The sequence below is a fragment of the Dermacentor variabilis genome, chromosome 4 (assembly GCF_050947875.1).
Source record: "Dermacentor variabilis isolate Ectoservices chromosome 4, ASM5094787v1, whole genome shotgun sequence".
Lineage (NCBI taxonomy): Eukaryota > Metazoa > Arthropoda > Arachnida > Ixodida > Ixodidae > Dermacentor > Dermacentor variabilis.
In genome coordinates, this window is record NC_134571.1 from 53044231 (window position 1) to 53064163 (window position 19933).

The 19933-nt window shown below is 41.1% G+C and overlaps 1 protein-coding gene across 5 annotated transcripts in view; it reads right to left on the reverse strand.

The window, feature by feature from the left end:
* LOC142579157 (FHF complex subunit HOOK-interacting protein 1B) overlaps window positions 1-19933 on the reverse strand; it is a 51452-nt gene that overhangs the window by 22694 nt on the left and 8825 nt on the right. For 3 of the 5 annotated variants that reach the window (XM_075689098.1, XM_075689096.1, XM_075689097.1), the window contains exons 5-8: window positions 16221-16307; window positions 9345-9495; window positions 6198-6356; window positions 4721-4807 (exon numbers count right to left, since the gene is read on the reverse strand). In XM_075689098.1, the coding sequence (XP_075545213.1) occupies window positions 4721-4807; window positions 6198-6356; window positions 9345-9495; window positions 16221-16307 (484 nt within the window). The remainder of the gene's footprint in view (window positions 1-4720; window positions 4808-6197; window positions 6357-9344; window positions 9496-16220; window positions 16308-19933) is intronic. The other 2 variants (XM_075689100.1, XM_075689101.1) reach the window with 1 other exon arrangement.

Here is a 19933-nt window from a genome sequence, read left to right on the forward strand (position 1 = left end):
ATGCCCCGCCTAGACACTGTACAATTTCACACTAAGGTTACCAGAGGATAATCTGGTGCTGCAACCATTCATTCTTGGTGAAAATCACAGGTAACACGCAGAGTTTTTAGCAATTTGGCAAGGCTTCATTAAAAAGGAATGGAAAATTCTAGCTTTTGTTATTGTCCCTTACGGCTCCTTTTGTGTTATGTGCTTGTCTTGCAACACAACACCAGAGAAGTGAAGTATTTTATGTGTACAGTTAACTTATACTCTGAGGCAACTTCCTGTGAATCAGTAAATAACCATCATTAACATGCTTTAACCATCATAGTAAAAGCGCATGTGGAGCCAGATTTCCCTCTACTGACCTTAGTATGGCATTCCATGCTATACAGTTTGCTTACAATAAAAAATGACCTCCAAACTCCCAATTCACAGCCTGGTACCTGGCTAACTTATTAAAAATTATGTCACTGTTCATAAATATAAAGCAGCAAATCCTTCCTAAAAGCCACATGCTCATTCTTTAAAAGGACAACTTGTCAGAAACAATGAATTAATTGTTTACAGATTTTGGTAGATTACTCCTTCCTAGCCATCTTTATGTACCTCCAGTGGAAAAGAATGGCTTTTTAGGTGAGAAAACAAGGGCCAGTTTTGTCTGTTGGCGCTTCACGCTCGAATTGTGGCTCCCACGACTTATTTGTGATGCCATAAATTTTTTCTCCATGTCCTTTTTGAGCAGCAAAAGTCCACAGGAGTAGCGAGGTGGAGTTTCATTCATTTTTATATGGCTTAAATATTTTTTTTATATTACTATGCAACTACTTGTCTTTGCCTGATGCTGCAGAAACCTACAGCAAGAGATATGATGAGGCAATTTCTAGTCCTAACTGCTTTAGCCATACAAGCAGTTTTTGGCTCACAGTAAAACTGACCTATTTTCATTTCCAAAAGTGCAATGCACCAGCAAACCTTGAATTCATATTTCTGCCTAGTGTCCTTATTGGTAAAAAGCATGTATAGGCCCCTGGGAAATATTTGAATAGGAATTTGCCCAACTACTCCCTTTCCAAGAGAACAAATTAGCTATTTCCTTATAGTTACAATATTCAAGAGGTAAATGGCAATATAAATCCAGATTTCTAACTGTAGAGAGTGGAGGCTGTTAAATCTGACTGCTGTATTTGCTTCTACACAAAATGACCACAATGCCTATTCCTCTGTTACAGTGTATGTGATGGATTTTTAACATTTTCTACATTGTTGAAAGGTTTGCTAAGTACCTTCTAGCTAAGAAAACTTATAAACCAAGCCAACACCAACCAAGGATAATACAAGCAAGTCAGAATGGGTAAAAATGCACAAGGAAATGCAGACATTGCAAGACAAAACTTCAAGCAAAGATGCCACAAGCTTGCCAGTACCCAGGGCCCCATGTATGTTCAAAGCATTCTGTACACAAGATAAAAAAAAAGAATTCTTGGCTCTATGCAAACTGAAACACCTTAATTTCGTGGAAAAATTAATGAATTAACTAAACATCTAATTACAGTTGCATAATTTCTTCAAGAAAGCTCCACTCTTAGAACACACCAAATATTAAGAGAACCAATTAAATGTATCATTTGTTTCAGCAAAGATATAAAGTTAGGGGCATGCCACTAAGTGATAAGTTCACAGGTCCAAATGAAATTTACTTATAAAAAAAACTTTCTTCTTCAGTTGGCTTGGGGCACTTGCTGCCATTGCAGAAATGGAGCCAGCCTGTTTTCAAGGTATACCAATTTAACAGGAATCCTGAGACTAGCAAAAGTCTCAAGACTACACATTAAACTTGCAGTGACGAATGCATTTTTGTTCCATGTTATACTAACCCAAACAGCCATGAGAAAGGCTTTCAAAAAAAAAAAAAGGAAAAGAAAAAGAAGGAAAATTTCAGCATGGAAACAAACATCGAAATTCACACTAGTCTAAGCACACCTAATAAACAGACATTCCTTTGATTTTATTGCTGCGATTCCACAGACTGCCAGCTAACATGCAGCAAGCACATTAAAGGAGCAAGGTCTTCTATGTAGATGAAACCTACAGGTGTTGTTAGCATCCACCTGAAAAGCCTCCATTATTTTTTTGTTCTTCATCATTAAATTAATAGTAATGATTAAATAAGTAACTGTTTAATTATTTACAACTGCTACAATAAATACTAAGTTTTCAAAGCCCATTTTAAACCATATCACTGAGTTGTTTGTGATGCGCTAAATCTTGTGTAGCTTGTTTTACCACATTCAGAAGACAGTAACAATTTCCTTAAAAGCTGACATGGCTCCTCGCTTGCGCACCACATCAAAGCTGCTTTCAAACATGCTGTGAACAAACTAAATGAGATTTACACTTAACACAACTGTTGCATGAAGTTTATGAGGCATTTCAACTTAGTGTGGCCACTAAGTATTTGTTGGTGGTCAGCCCCGCATCCAAGCTCAGTCATGAGGTTCCAACAGTTTATGATAATGATAAGCAACCTGCTAATGTCAAGTATATCAGGTGTTTCAGCGAACACTTCTAAATTTTAAAAAAGTTGCCTGTGGCAGACAGAACAATTCTAGTCTATGAGCTGACCTACTTGACTTCAGAAAAAAAAGCATAAGTGACTAATTAACAAAAATGCACTAATTAAGTTTTTAACTAATCATCTTATGGCACATATTGCAATTTGCAAATTCTAGCCATGGAATTCCCAAGGCAACACTTGGAATGAATTCTCAGCATGACACCAGTTTTGAAATATTAATTCCCAAACTTTGCAGAGAAATGCATTGGCATTCCAGTTACTTTCGTGCTTCGATGCATAAAATGATGTTTTGTTAAGAAAGTAAGTGGACTGACAGTGCATTTTTACTGCAAGTTAACGGCGCATATCTTGTAAATGGCGTCCTTTGCAGTATTATCTTCAAGTGTACATACCTTGCACTTTCACTCGCTAGAATTTGTCAATTCCAATATGTACCATAAAGTAATTAGTTAAAAAGTTAACTAGCATTTTTTAGTTAATTAGTCTAATATATCATGGTAGTCAATTTTTTGTGCAAGTCCACCTCTTGGAGTAGACCAGCTTGGGGACTAGAATTGTGCTATCTGCAACAGACAATTAAAAAAAAGTTTTCGAAGTGTTTGCTGAAACACCCTGTGTAAGAAACTGTGGCACAAGCTCTTGTTGCCACGTCAGGCAAACCCAAACAGCAGCACAAATGTAGCTGCCACATTGAAGAAATCTGACATGTCACACACGCCAGCTAGGCTTATTCACTGATAGAACTGCAGTAAGCCCTCGTTATAACAAAGTCATTAGGACAAGAAATTGACTTCGTCATGAGTGGTATTTTGCTAAAGTGGAGAAGTTAAAAAAATGTGTGAACATGAAAAACATGAAATAAAGCAATATATCAAATAATGTGGCAAGGAGCTTGAAAGCAGCACTGTTGTGGCGTGCATCACACAAAAAAAAAAGGACGCATAAAAGGTAGTGCACTTTAAAAAAAAAACTGATGTTTGCCAATCTGCAATAAAGACCTAGTACTGACATAGCATCTCTGAGCTAATCATTAAAAAAGTAACTTAATTAATCAGTACTAACTATTCAATTAAGCAGAACACAACAAGTACTCAAGGATTCTTTAGGAAGCCATAACAACATCAATTTGGTTTCATCTCCATAGAGGGCTTCACTTATTAAATAAGACTTGTTCCCTGTTAGCTGAGACACCCTTGTATGTGTCATAAGTAAACAAATTAAAATTGTCATAGGAATCTTAATACACTAATTTGTGCGATAATGCTATTTCTGAAAATGCAACAGCAAACCACACTTCACAAAGGAAGCTGCCTGTTTTTAACGAAGACTTTACTTGTCTCTAAATAGTTTTTTCTGCTTTGCTGAGACACATGGTAGATAATACTGTTGGGCAACAATGATTGGTCCCTGCTAACAAATACTGCTTGTCCACTACAACAGGACAATAGCCAAACCAACTGCCATGTATGTTCTAACAGCATTACATTAAGATCTACCAATTGTTCCCCGTGATTTCTGTCTTGTTCAGGGAGCCAGAAAAATTTTTTACCACATCTGGTAACACAGTACTTGCGAAACACTTTAGCACTGTCTGTTCACTCCTTTGAGCTAAGAGGTTCAAATTCCACCTTTTCGTTTATCAGCAGAAAACAAACAGGCTGTCTTGACCACAGAGATGGGCAGTTGACCGAATGCACTGAGTGTACTACTGTATAATCTTGCTATTTGATACCTCCCTCATGCCTTCAAATACATTCAAGTGCAAATTTGGTGTGTCAATACATCTATATATATATATTCACTGTTCAGCAACTTTATGTTGAAAGCTTTGACACTCTAAATCAAAATGGTGCTCCAGCTGTCTATACAGTTTAGCTTCATGTCTCAAATGCAGCAAGATTCATTCATATTGGTTCACTAACTTCCAAAGGTCATAATTTCTGCACCTTGCATGTATTTGAACAGAAAAAAGTCAGAGTTGGTCCTGAGGAGACAATTTCACTTAAAGGCTATCCACAATGTGCAACACAATGAATGAACACACAGCAAGACAAATGACTAGAGGCAAGAAAGAAAAAGTAAAGCACTACAGCATGCAGGCCTTCTTGCTCTCACCAGACGTTCTGGCGGCATTCTGTTTCACAAAGACTATGCACAGACCTGGTGCAGAGCAGGCCCCATGACAGGTATCAGGAATCCCTGGTAGATGTACTCTAGAAGCTGCTCTTGGACCATTGTGTGAGACACCTTCAAAAGAGTCACAAAAAGAGAGACACACATACAAGTGAACACTCTAGTACAGCTGGTGAGAGCGTCCCATAACCACAGTTCCACAAACTTGAAATAATTATTCACACATCCTTTAATCACAATTTCCCCTTAGGTGTGTTCAAAATACCTAATTCAAACCCTACCATGGTCCCTTTCAACAATAACTTTTCTTCACTATCAGTGTGCATGAACTATGGCAGACCCATAACACTCTACTTTTGCAGCAACTGAGTTCCAGAAAAAGATTCCATGCAGTATTTAAAAGCAACCGTCCGCTATCACTGATTAAATCAAAACTTCTTGCATGTGTTCTAACACAATAATATTGTAATCAAAGCACTGTTCTTGATGAGCTCATTATGACCCATGTTTCCTTGATTATTTAATTATTTGTGTGATGTTCTTTTTTATTGGTATATTTTCCCTGTATTCTGTTTATTGTGACTGTCACTGCTCAACTAGGTTAATTATTGCACCACAATACTACAGTGCAGCACTGGAAGGTTTGGGTGCCATGCGCAAAGACCAGTCAGACTGCGCAGCAGTCCAAGCGTCTCATATGGGGAGAGGGCTTGTCACAGCACCCAGTGGCAGCTGCGGTATCTAGGCTACGCAGCAGCATGGCTTCCCGAGATTGTAGAGGTCATGCTGAAGAGCCACCGTTAGGTCATGCGTCACCTCCGGCAAGTGGTAATAGCAGTTTTTTTTTTTTTTTTCAGTTTCATTATCAAAAGTCACTCCTTAGCAAATCTCCTCTTTGGATTTCAAACGTCAAATTTTGCATAAGGCTCATTTATATCTACATTATCTTAAACTAAGCTTACTATACATTCCAAAATTTCATTGCAATTAGCCTTTAATCCCATTTTACTACGTCCACCAAGTATGCCAGAAGATTCATTTCTGTGTAGCAATGTGTTGCAATTTTGAAAAAAGAAAGGAAAAAGCATTTTAAAGTGCTACAAAAGCTTTTTAGGGCCAGTACAACCTGAATGATTGAAACGTGACATACACTGAAATGCTTTGTTTTCCTTGGTCCATTGCCCGCTCAAGCACTCATCACAGATTACAACACAGGCTTTAATTAGGGTTACACTCTTCACACTGCAGTTTTAGTTTACAAAAGCGTCAAAACCTGGTGAAAATGACACCAGCACATCCTCGCATGAATAGCGCTCCTTCCAAACTAGCTACCACAACGTGTCATCAAAGTGTTTGCAAGAGGATTTCCTCCCCAAAATCTATTCAGGAAATCACCACCACATTGCTTAGGCCTGTTTTGACATCAGTAGAACCAGCACCAACACCCTCACCAAAGGTCACAAGTGTTATTGAAGACGACAATGGCTTAAAGACGGAGCTGTACCTGAATCACTGCATTGCAGAACTCTAGGGAGTTGAGGAACATGGTGAGCTCTGGGAACTCCTGAATGTCCTCATGAGTGAGGCGGTACCAGTCATCCGCAACTATGGTCAGCTTTCGCGGTAGCACTGAGTAGAGGCCACTCAAACCGGTGGCCAAAACCTATAAAGAGAATTCATAAACCAAAAAGTGAAGCACCATTAAAGGCAAACATTACCCAAACGAGTGAAGATGCCTGTTCTCATGGATTGCAACAGTTGTCATAAAAAGAGTGGCATCCATGGCAGTTGCCAGTACAGCTCTTCACATATGCAACCACCACCACATCTGGTCACAAATGCAGGAGCACAGAAATTCAGGGCCTACATACAGTTACACCATTTCAAGACTTTAAATAATAACGGTGGCACACGTGACTCCTACAAGTTTACAAAATTTTTTCAACTTGCAAAATCTTTCAACCTCTGTTTATCAATATGAAGGCATTACAAGGCTTTACAATACCTCCAATGCTATCTTTTCTCACTGTCTGCGGTGCTACAAACATTTTGTAACCCGAAGTTTCATTTCCACTGTTCAGAATGCTGACATGATGCAACAAACATGTAAATGGAGCTACTTATATTAATGAACAAGTGCGCTGACATGGCCTAGCTGGTGCATGTTGAAGTCAAAACAGTGCAAAAGCATGTGACAAAGCAAGACGATAGATGGTTAGTTGCAGGTCATTGTTGTGTAGTTTGTCTTCTTGATCTGTCCTATGCTTTTGCACAGTTTTGAGTCCTATCAAGCTTATTTCACCATAAGCAGAACATGTTACACAGGTTAGCATACAAGAAAAAGCAAGCAGTAAGTGACGACTAGGACAATGACGACGACGATGACAACAACAACAACAACAACAACAAAATACTGTTTTTCTTAATGTATGCAGAATGAACAGTGTGGCTCAACAGAGGACTCTCGTTAAACTAAACCTCAACGGACCAGGTGCAAGAGTTCTCTCTACCAGAAATTCTACTTACCAGGATATTGAGCTCAAACGTGCACAGAATACTTTATTGTCAGAAGCCGATAATAGGTGTAGCAGATCTGATTACAAAGCTTCTTACAAAGTTTCTACTTGCATCCAGCCATTGACTAGAGTTAAACGCACCAAGAAAAACAATAGTCACAAGAGTAATCTAGTAAAATAACTGTTTTAGTGAAATTACCACTCTCTAATTCATCGATAAGCTTGGTCTTCGCTCTCTAACTCATCGATAAGCTTTGTCTTTGCCTCCAGCGTGAGTGCATTGTACAAATGTTTCTGTGCCACCTTTTCAAACGCTAAGCGAACTCACAGCTCACCGACATTACCAACAAAAAGAAACCGCAGCAAACCATGACCATTGTAGAGCCACACTAACAACGACAACAACAAAAGCCAGCAAAAGCCGCCTTGCCGAAAACGTAGAGAACTGGGGAGAAAACCTGAAAAGGAAAGGCACAACCAGTAGAGAGTTTAGTGTGCCCAGTATTCTGGTAAACGCAAGCGAACTGGGCGTTTTACCGTATGAGCGTAGGTGCAAACATGAACGTCCTGCATGGTGCAGCCACCTATTGACGCATAGCTCAACCAGACCAACACAGCTAATATCGCAATAACCAAGTGTATTTTGCTTTGCTGCTGGTATAAACCTTTTTTGGCAGCAACACGACTATGCCGCTGGTGAAAATTTACACCAGCAGCAAAGTACAATGCAATTGGTTACAGCAATATTAGCTCTGTGTCTGGTTGACGGCTGTACCAGATGGCTGCAGCATGCAGGACATTCACTTTTGTGCCTCTGCTAATAAAATGACCAGTTCACTTGCGCTTACCAGAATACCGGGCATGCTAATACTCTCTAGTTATGTCTGTCACAATGCCAGCGAGATTGGCCGATCATTTTCATTTTCGGTAATATTTTTAGCGCTTATTACCTGGAGTTGGAAAAAACTTTGCTCTACTTAAGGTGGTAGTTCATGCAAAAAGATTTTTTTTTTTCAGATAAGTAACTAGGATTTAAATAACCTTTATTCCTGAATAACCATGTCTCCTTTAACTTAACCAACTATTTAAAGTGCAAAAAATGGTTCATTTTATTTTTGGCAGGTAATTTTTGTCATGAATGGTAAAAGTGCTAATCATGCCAGCAATAAGTAACTAATGAAGTGCTGAATTGAGTAATACTTTGGCATTTATGTAGCTAAGTGTGCGAACTATGCAATGAATTAAGATAAATGCAATGTGATAAATATTAAAGAAGCAATGTTTGAAAAACTAAGCAAAGTTAAAAAAAAAAAACTGCCAATTTGGACCAATTTCTCTGCAAAATAAGCTGTAAATATAAAATTACTGTATCAATTTCTTTTGTCCTAGTTCATTGAACACATCTCTATGGTGCAATGAACTATTCCATACATCTCTATGCGAGGAATGAGTGTCCAAAATTTAATTTTAAAATATTTATTCAGTAAAAGTTATAAAAGCTTGCATAACATGAGGTGGAGCAATATCTTGTTTTGAGAAAAACATGAACAAATCTTTCAAACCATGTGAAAGATGTGAAAAAACAACACAGAGGCCTAAATTCCACCAGCTTCATAGCTAGGGCACCAATGATATGCACTAGAGTCTCCTATTGTTCATGTGGCTGCTCATTGACAACACAAAATGAAAAAAAAAAAAGAAGTATTTTAAATGATGTTTATATAAAAGAAATAGTACTGCTTTTCGGAACCAGTGCAACGGGTTTCGGTTTAGAAAACTCATTGTAACTTCCAAGCTAATGATGATAGGAAGATAATTTCTCTTGCGACATGTTGTTGAACATTTGGGCATACATAAAACGAAAAATGGCAAAAAATAATCAATTTTGTGCAAAAAGACTGACTTTTGAATGTGGCCTCCCACCATAAGAAATGTTCTGCATTGCCTTAATCAATGTAAAACCAACAAACCATAATGTTGTTCTGCTTAAGTGATTTCCGTTTGGCAATATTCTACTGTATACATACTCCCACAGTTAGACACTTAAATTCCCTTGTGCTTTCCCTTGAATAAGTGAGAGCAGCTTCACTACCCTTAGAACAGGTAGTTTTCAGTCAAGAGCTAATCATGCTTACCGGGCAGAAGTTTGAGTTCTCTGCAATGTAGAGACCAATGCTTTCATTTTTTTGTGACAGAGCCATGCACAGGAGTAGCGCATCTCGAGCCTGCTGTCCAATGGCACCTTCTCGATGAACAAAAGGAATCAGCAGGGAGAAGATGAGAAACCTGCAACAATTCCAAACAGTACTGTAACAGCCTCATACACCCTCTTGTTTGTTACTGCGTAACATGGAAACGCGCTACCTCTCTTATAGCATGGCAAGGCACCTGCAGCTGCTGGTCTCGGTTGCCTCACATTATACCCTAAGGCTCTCAGACTTCTTACTCAGACACATTATACCCAGACTTCTTCTGCTCATCAGCTATACCGAAATAATGACATGGCCATCAGGACACCTGGTGCAGAAGTGTTTCCAGTGGTTACACCTTAATGAACCCTTTTTAATCATCATATATAATGCAGTTAACCTGTAATGAATTTATCAAGTCTTTGTAACCATGCTGTGTGGACTCGGAGACACCATAACACCTGTGCAACAACTTGGGTAGCTGATTTTGGTTGTGCACAATAGCTGCTGCACTATTTCTAGCCCGTGCGCACTGAACTTGGTGACTGACTTCCATTACTACCATTTTTCTGCATCATTTAGAGTGAGGGAAGAGCCCATGACAGCTACCGCAGTAAGAGGCAACACCTTGATGCAAGTCTCTTGTACACTTCCATAGCTCCAAGATGCCTTGGATGATAGGGTGGCATAGCGGTTAGAAACAGAACTGAAATGGGTAAATGCACAGGAGGAACACAGTTGCTCACTGACACGCTCGGCAGTGAACTGAGTGCTGTGTAAGCCTATTTCAGGGCCCCTTCAAAGTGATCATTCAATGGTAACATATTTATATTACATTTCTACACATTGCATCTTGTTATGGCAGAAAAGACATGAAACAATATGAAGAAATGACAAGGGATGAAAGAGTGTTATTCCTTCATATTGTTTCCCGCCTTTTAGACATGTTAGTATGAACTAAGAAGTAAGAACTAAGAACTAAAAGTAGGGCTAACTAGCCCAGCAACATGTAGTGATGTTTGCACCTTGAAGTTGTACATCTAAGAAAATACTGACGAGTTTTTTTAAGGCATTAGTGGACTGCCAGAGCTTTTATAAAACTCCTTCCTGTTGGATATGGAATTTGACATTGTGCAGTTTAGCTGACACAATATGACATCACAGGTGGCTCAGTTCCCAGCAGATACCTGCCAGAAAAAAGAAATGCTATACAGTGAGTCTAAGTCCAACGTGCTCAAAGAATGTGGAAATGATGAGAGGTAAACATGCCACAAGGCATGAAATACAAAGCGGTCAAGCGGTAAAGGAACGCTTGGGACGTCAGACGCTGGTCACCACACAAAAATTTCAGATATTCATAACACATTCTCTTTAATTAAGTGTCAATACTTTCAGCCGGTACTACTGTTTATTAAAAGCAACTCATACACGGTAAATTTTTTTGTCTGTAATTACTTGGCAATCCTTTTACGGAGAAAAAGAAATAACTGCAAAATATACAAACATACAAACGCTGCCAACAAACATGCTGCACATTCACTTCATTTAATCAGCAAGTGATGGGCACAAATATATTGCTGACAGGACACACGAAGTATACATCACCCACAAACAATAGATTACGCTAAATGCTGCGTGGCTGCTACAAACTTATGATGAATAAAGCTGGAGGTTCCATATCTGAGAGTACTAGCTGAAATTTCCTGATAAGTACAAAATCATTCATGTTGTTGGACTATGACAGAAGCCCTGCATACAGTCATTAATTCAGCAGCCTTTCATAAGGTGTTCCCAACAACCATTGACTTTGAGACAAAGGGAACTTAGAAATATCCGTCTTACCAAAAGTAAGTAGAAATGCAATGAACTTAGTTAAAATCAAGTGCAGGTCTCCCAGTGGCTGTTGTCCTCCCCTCAAGAAGCTTGCACTATAATAATAATAATAATAATAATAATAATAATAATAATAATAATAATAATAATAATAATAATAATAATAATAATAATAATAATAATAAAAACGATCTAGGGAAGACTGCACAAGGTGATATGGGTTAGCTGAATGTGCTGAGAAAAATTACTGCGTACTAGAACTGAATAAGTTTTTGTGCTATATGTGGTATAAATGTTAAGACAGGGTAAGTGTTCAAAAAGTAACAAAGAGTTGCACAGTCAAACTTATAACAGGGTGTCTACCAAGTTGACATTGCAAGTTCCCCGAGTTTTCCAGTATTTCCCTGAGTGTCTTGGCAAAATTCCCTGAGTGACAGAACTTTGTTTTATGTCAAGACAGGCTGACGCCATGTCGCTCGATGTTGTCACTCTCCAGTAAGCATGCTAAAAAAAAAAAAAAAACTGCTTAATTCAATTTGAATAGTAAGGAGTACTACCATTTATTCTATTCAAAAAGAAATCGGAAGGGAGGAGTTAGTAAGATGCACAGCAAATAATATATCTTTGAAAAAATGGTAAAACAAATTGCAAATCAAGTCTAACATTCTCAAATATGAATAAAAAGAAGATGCACACATAAATATTTTCGAATATCCCCTTCAGTCACGAATTATCATCGACTCTCGACACATGTGTAAAATATAGATGGTGCTTGAGACTCCACTGAAAGCATATCAAGGTGGTGAAATGACTGAGCATTTTATGATGAGTCATCATAACTACAGAGCTACTAAATATTTCAATAATGTAAAGTCAGTCATGCTATGTTTCATCAAAAAAAATTAAATTCCTCGCTCGTATTACATGTACAAGTTATTCATTGGCCTCAAGCATTTCAAGAAAGAAAAAAATATATATATATTTCGAGGTTGCTACTGACATGCCCCATGTCAAATGTAACATAAAACACCGCAGTGCCTTCCCCAAAGCAGCACTCTATAGCAATACATATCACTCAGAAGTAAAATGGAAGTAATTTAGGTTGTGAGAATCTTCAATTTACAATAAGCTTAATGTTTGTATTCAATTGCTTTCTGCCACTGCACAGAAATGGCAAAAATAGGTCGCGTCCACAAATGTGGACGCCGTAATTGAAGGGGGTATGAGCTATATCTATCAACTGATAGCAAGCTCATTTGTATGCAGTGGTGTAGCAACAGGGGGGGCCAGAGGGCCGTGGGCCCCGGGTGCAAGGGGCCAGTGGTGGGGGGTTGTCATATACGCCTGAAGACACCCCCTTTCCACCGGCTTGACTGGGCGCAAATTGCAAAGAATGCTCCGCTATCCAGTAGCCCAAGCTCATACACCCGGTGCGTTGCGCCGCAGAATTGTCGGCTGCAGCTCTATCAACACCCCACGAAAGAATTGCACGAATGTGCGGGCTAAAAGAATTTAATTCGCGAAATGCTCACTAAACTACTCGCCTTAGCGGAACGTTTCATGTGGGGTGCGCTCGCGCTGTGCGTTCATGCTGGGAGCAGGAGTCGCTAAACATACAGTGAGGCGTTGTAAGGCGTTGGGGCTCTTGGGTCCCTCTTCCGTTCAGAATGCGCAGCGAAGACGAACAAAGACAGCAGCAAGAGGGCGTTCAACCAGCGCGCCGGGCGCTCGCGTTTACGGCGAAGCGTTAGTTGAGAGTGACGTTGCATAAGTGGGGCCGTCAAAAGTCGCGACTGGGATTCTATGGATCGTCTTCGGACTCGGTTCGGCCGAAGAGTTTGGCGGCGTATGACTCGACAGGCTGTAGTCGCGGGCCCGCCACGATGTCCGGCTCACTTTTACTTCCCCTCTTCCGCTCTCTCCGAGAAGCCGCTGCGAAACCTGCAGTTATGTTTCACGCTTTCCCTCTTAACCTCGAAAGTTTCAGAAAACTGTTGTTGTTGCGTGACTTCATGTTACAAGTACAGTGTCTGTATCAGCTGCACAGAATTTTATAAAGAAAAGGTGAATTTTGTAAGGATATTTCCCGATCGAGATTCTATGAAGTTATGTCTTTCTGTGATTACTAGGAACTCGGTAGCGCGAAAAATATGGCAGATAAAGTAATAACCATATCCTTAATAATCCCGTAATTAGTACTTATAGAGGAAGCACTTCAATTCGAGAATTGAGGACTCAAAGTCATGTTATTAACTCAACAAAAACTTCTTAAGCAAAATCGTTTTGGGTGCTACAACCTACAGTACTTTGTCACTGTGGACGGCGCCCAGTATATGGCAGCAGCGAAAGAAATATGAAATAGTGGACCAGTGACGTTGATCCCTTAATCCTCTCCATTGCGAGTGCAGACCAACAGTAGTGCAAGCTTTCGCTGGCCCGGGCTTCATCGCGGCCTTTTCTTTCTTTTTTTATGGTGACGCCAAGAATCGACGCAAAGCGTGCTCTATTCTGTTCCCAATCTTGCGGTGGTACCGCAGCTCGGTTAATCACGTTTGTTAGTATAGCAGCAAATGAAAACAAGGCTTTATTGATCAGAATGAAGAGAACTCGTAATTGTCATAGCATTGGCGCCCGCGCAGCAGGGAGGCAGGTAGCGTTTTCTAATAGGGTGGGGAGATCAGCGTCACTGACAAACAATTTAATTTTCGTTTTTGTTCAAGGCTGCCCACAGACAAAATACTGCGTGCCATAGTGCCTACGATGATTTTTGTGAAGTTGTTGTTGGGCAAGATATGAATGTTGGGCTTCAATTTTACAAATGCAATATTGCTGCTAAAATTGGTAATTAAAACTTTATTATAAAGATATTTTTGTTACTTGTGACGTGAGCCATATCTTCCACGATGTCGCATTTGTATTGGCTGCCAAGCCTTACAGTCTGACAGATGTGCACGTGGGCTTATCACAAATTATCAGTGCAGCATCCTGTGTTACTTGGCGCAGGAAAAACAGCGTGTATATTTGCTGCATTCGCGATCTCTGGGAAAGAAAGCGAAGGAGAGGGGGACCCGGGGAACGTGCGCGGTATCCAAGGCGGCTGTACTGGTGCTGAAACCCGGAAATTGTCGATATTCTCGCCTTCCTCGACTACATCAGGGGAGGGGGGGGGGGTGACAGAAGACCTATGGGCCCCAGGTGCCAGACGACCTAGCTACGCCACTGTTTGTATGAGGCCTGAACTTTGTCACCAGTGTCTCTAAACAGTTGGTGTGTCAACCTCAACTGTCCTGGCGGACTGTCAGCCCGCTCACAACGCTCGCCGTTACGTTTCACTAATTTAAAGAGCTCATTTTGCTTTGGATGAGGGACACCTGCATCTCGGCTTCAGCCAACAATTTGTTTTTTGAGCTCAAGCTCCTTGAAAGAAGCGGCGGCATGCTTCTTCTCCCATTCATTCCTCAATGCGTACGTCCTTTGTATTATCATCCTCCTCCCACCGTGCATTCGCACTATGGACCATTTGAAGCATCCTCTTGGTCAGTTGTACAGTCAACATCTGATTTTTTGGACTCCCTAGGGGCCACGAAAACATCCGAAAAATCGGGCAGTTCGAAAAAAATGAATGCATGTCTTTTACTGCCCTCAATGGCTCACATCGCCACAGGCACATTTGAAAAGGCCTGCCAGTATACTTATTAGGCATATCGGTGGTCGTACTGCGACATGAGCTAGCGGGTGGCCGCGTGTATAAGTAAAGAATACATACTTTGTCCCGTGACAATTGCCGCTTCCCATGCTTGTTATGCTTCACCGCGTAAATATTCTGTATTGCGGCGAAGCTGACTTTCGGGAATTGGCATTATGCGATGCGTAGTGCGTTCCAACCTTCGAAGCCAAACGCGAGGACCACAAAGATGGAGTCGGTGACATTGCTGAGAGCGACAAATTCTTTCAATGAAAAACACAGCGCCGAATGGCAAGAAGCTTAATAGCGAAAGTCGAAGCAGCTAGGCCTTGCGTTTGCCACGGTGGTGGCTACGGCTGCCAGCGAATCTGCGTGCGAGAGCACCGGTTCGAGGCGGCGAGGTAATCAGAACGGCAACGGTGGTGGCTTTGATTAATGCCGTTTCGGACCTGCAGTCACAGCAAAAAGTTTGGAAGATCAGACGGCGAAGGGTTCTTGCGTGCGAAATTTCAGACGTTGTTATAGTACGTTTGACTATATAGGGCAGGTGCTGATGCTGCGAAGCCATCTGAATTATCGGGCGTCCGAAAAGTCGATCATTCACTGTACACTGGCAACTCCTCCGGCCGAAGACACGGTGTCAAATACGATTCATTACGATCCCTCTCTTTTACTCGAGCGAGCATTACTGCGACTTTCATTCTCTTTCAATAAAATTACAGCTAATTTTCCCTGTAGATGCACAAATTTTCTGAGTTTTCCCTGAGTATTTTCAGACTATATAAAATTCCTGAGATATTCCAGTTTTCCCGATTGACAGACACTCTGTATAAAAATAACTTCAGGAGAGCTTTAGTACTTTAGTACAGTTGTGTACCCTACTGCTGTAGTGGAAAGGGCAGACATCTCATAAATTATGCTTATACTTTTTTCAAAGTAAACAACAAAGAAATCATATCTGAAACAAAACTAAGAAAGAAATACAAGAAAATATAATGAAACAGCAGACCAACACAAGAAATAAAGTATAAGAGAAGTTGTAACAGCAATGCTTTGCACTGAAGCATACAGACACAAGTAAATATGAACACCCAGTATGTCAAACGACAACATTTTGCTGCTACACATCCCAGTGGAGAGAGCGCATTCTTCAGCGAAACGACAACACACAAAAAAGCCTCTGAATTGGGTCACGACACTCCAAAAGAGCACGAAGTGACAATGCTCACAATGAACAAGGCATACATGGCATGGCTCGAAGCTTACACAGAACATGGTATTGCTGCTCTGTTGAGCGACCTTACCCCCCTGTAGGAGTCCCTGTGAGCATTGGAGCAGGCAAGTTGTCGAAACACTCGCCGGTCGTGCAAAAGTGGAATCGCAGAGTCGAACTAGGATGACGGAAACCATGAAAGAAAGAAAGCCCACACAAAAGAAAAAGGTAACCCTTACCACCCGAGGACTTGAAATAGTCAAGGCAAAGCTGTTGACAATGTAGGAAAATTGGAATGGTGTAAACAAGGTCATGTAAGCATAACATCAAAACTTGTCGAAACGTTTTCTCCATTAGTAACGCACACACACAAAAAAACATGTTGCAACTGTCTTTAAACACAAAAACAAAGAATATCTGCGGAGAAAATATTTCCTGGCGACTGCTGAAGTTGTCACTCCACAACAGCATTGTGTTAAACGTAGAGCATAACCTTTGACATGACGCTGCACTTTATGAACACGGTGACAACAAGAATGTTGGTTCATTAGAACTATTCAAGCCAAGCAGATGTTTATGGCTTTCTTTTTTCCAAAGTGATTAGCTTCCAAGGATGACAGCTCAATCTTAAGGCCAGCAATTCTTGCGAGCAGCAACTGCCTACTAATTCACCCTAATACAGATTACCGATAAAGGTAATTGGCACTAACAAATGGTTAAGTTCTCAAAAGTCAACTGCAATGCAATTTGACTTAAGCGAAATTGATTATAGATAAATGAGTGGTGTATAACTGGTATTGACGCAATCCTGGCATAGCTGTAGGTCTGGTAATTGTATAGTTTTCTTATTAGGAGCTTTTACAGAGTACTTAGGACAGTACCTAAGTATATACAGTTAAACCTTGGTGTAATGAACTTCAATATAACAAAAATTCTCGATATAACAAAGTATTTAAGTTTTCATAACCTCTTGCCCATAGAACAGCACATATTTAGAATCTCAATATAACGAGGTGTGTTTGCATGCGGTTTCAATATAATAAAATTTTACTGCCACCGCAAGGGAATGCCAGGGCAATAAATGGAAACTTCTACGGATGGATGCAGATGGTCAAATTATTGAATGACAAGTGGCTGCTTGCAAACGCGCCTCTCAAACAGTGTGCAGTGCAACAAGAGCGACCACGGAAGTGGAGCCGCATCATGTTCCTTCCGTATAAACTCCAAGTGCGATAAGATCCTATCACGGCCCTGCCCACTGTGTGCTTTAGGTGTGAGTGAAAGTGTGCTAAGGTGAGACAAGAAGGATGGTGGCTTCACAAGTGATGCCTTCCTCGGCGAGCAAAGAGAAAGAGAGGGAGGGGAGCGAGTTTCTGGTAACGCGATCAAGTGTGCGCAAGGGGTGGGGGCAGAGTGGGGGGTAAGCTGGCGCACATCTAGATTTCTGGCACACGTCTCTTGTCTTCGCGGTCGTGGCTGCGCAAAGCATGGCTGAACACACTGCTTTAAGCGCTGAGCAGATACAGCCTCACATCTTGCATCAGAAGTAATCTGCGGCATGTTCAAAGAGTGGGCTTGCTGAGATGGTGTTGCACTATGTAAGCTGTCTTCCCACGCGTTTAGTACTGGAGGTTGCGTAATTTCAAGCTTTGGTGACCCATTGGAAAGAGAGGCAGACGAAGCATTCGCTCCCCACTGCTGGCGCTTTTCCTGATAGCAACATATGAGTGCGGGCCGCGCTATCAGCCACGGGGGCAGAGTGCACACGAAAGCGTGGCTGGCTTCGCTTCATTCGTATGGCCGATGTAAAGATATCGCTGACGTATGTGGCATGAAATCGTACCATTTGTCGCCGACTCCCAAATTTATCAAAATTAATTGTTCAGGGTGTCTACCAAGTTAACATTTGCAAATTCCCTGAGTTTTCCAGGTTTTCCCTGAGTGCCTTTGCAAAATTCCCTGAGTGATGCAGAACTATGTTTTTTGTCAAGCCAAGCTGAAACCATATCGCCCGGTGCTGTCACTCTCTAGTAAGCATATGAAATAAAAAATTTTAAAAAACGACTTAATTCAATTTGAATACTAAGGAGTAGTGTTTATGTTACCCAAAAAGAGAATAGAAGGGAGAAGTCAGTAAAATGCACAGCAAATAAAATCTCTTTGAAAAAAATTGCAAATCGAGTTGGACATTTTCAAATACGAATAAAAAAGGAGATGCATACAAAAGCAAATATTTTCGAATATGGGCTATTTGCATCAACTGATCGCAAGCTCAGTGGTATGAGGCCCGAACTTTGTCACAATTGAGATTCTCTCTCAACAGCTCGTAAGTCAACCTCAACTGTTCTGACATGCTCTCAGCCTGCGCACGACGTCTCAGTGTTGTGTTTTACCTATTTTAAGAGTTTAGTTTGGCTTGGATGAGGGGCACTTGCATCTCGGCATCAGCCAACACTTTGTTTTTTGAGCTCAAGCTCCTTCAAAATGGCGGCAGCACGCTTCCTTTCCCGTTCATGCCTCAGTGCGTTGGTCCTTTCTGTTCTTGTACTCCTTCCGCCCCTCGTTCGCCCCACGGACCATTTGAAGCATCTTCTTGGTCAGTTTCACAGTCCACGTTCGAGTTTTTGAACTCCTTAGGGGCCGCGAAAACGTCAGAAAAATTGGCCCATTGGAAAAAAAATAAATGCATGTCATTTACTGCCCTTAAGGGCTAAAACCGCCACAGGCACATTCGAAAACGCCCTGAAGGCCTATCGGTACACATATTAGGCATATCGGTGCTCGTGCTCTGACAGGAAATACCGGGTGCACGCGTGTATAATTAAGGAATACATAGTGTGTCCCGTGGCAACAGCCCCTTCCCACGCTTGTTATGCTTCACTGCAATACTTTTGCGTATGCCTCACCAAGTAACATATCTGTACGGAGGCGAAGCTGACTTTCGGGATCTGACCATTATGCAACGCACCGTGCTTTCCAAGCTTCTATGCCAATCGCGAAGATCGCAAAGGCGGAGTCCATGCCATTGCTGACAGCAGTGAATTCTTTCAATAAAAAACACGGCACCCAATGGCAAGAAGCTTCATAGCGAACGTCGAAGCAGCTAGTCCTAGCGTTGCCGCAGTGGTGGCTATGGCTGCCAGCGGATCTGCGTGCGACAGCGCCGATTTGAGGCAGTGAGGTAAACAAAATGGCAGCAGTGGTGGCGTTTATGCCGTTTCGGACCTGTGGTCATGGTGAAACATCCGGAAAATCGGGCGGCGAAGAGTTCTTGCGTCCGAAATTTCAGACGTTCTGATACAAATTGACTCTATGCAGCACGTGGTGGTACCGCGAAGTCGTCCAAATTATCGGGAATCCGGAAAGTCGGTCGTTGACTCTACACTGGTAGCACCTCCAGCCGACGACAGGTCATCAAAGACGATTCATTACGATTCCTGTCTGTTACTCGAGCCAACATTACCGCGACTTTCGACCCTTTCAATAAAATTACACCTAATTTTCCCTGATAGAGGCACAAATTCCCTGAGTTTTCCCTGAGTTTTTTCAGACTACTGAAAATCCCTGAGAATTCCCGGTTTTCCCGGTTGGTAGACACCCTGTTGTTAACTCATTCAAATTTGCTTTTTTTATTGCCCGATTAGTCGGAAAATTCTGCAGCCTATTTCAATGCAAGGAAAATCGATGGTGACTATACTGTAAAAGGTTGACTTTCAATACAACGAAATTTCAACATAACGATGCAAATTGCCGATTTTACCGACTTTGTTATATTGAGGTTTAACTGCAATAGTACCTAAAAGA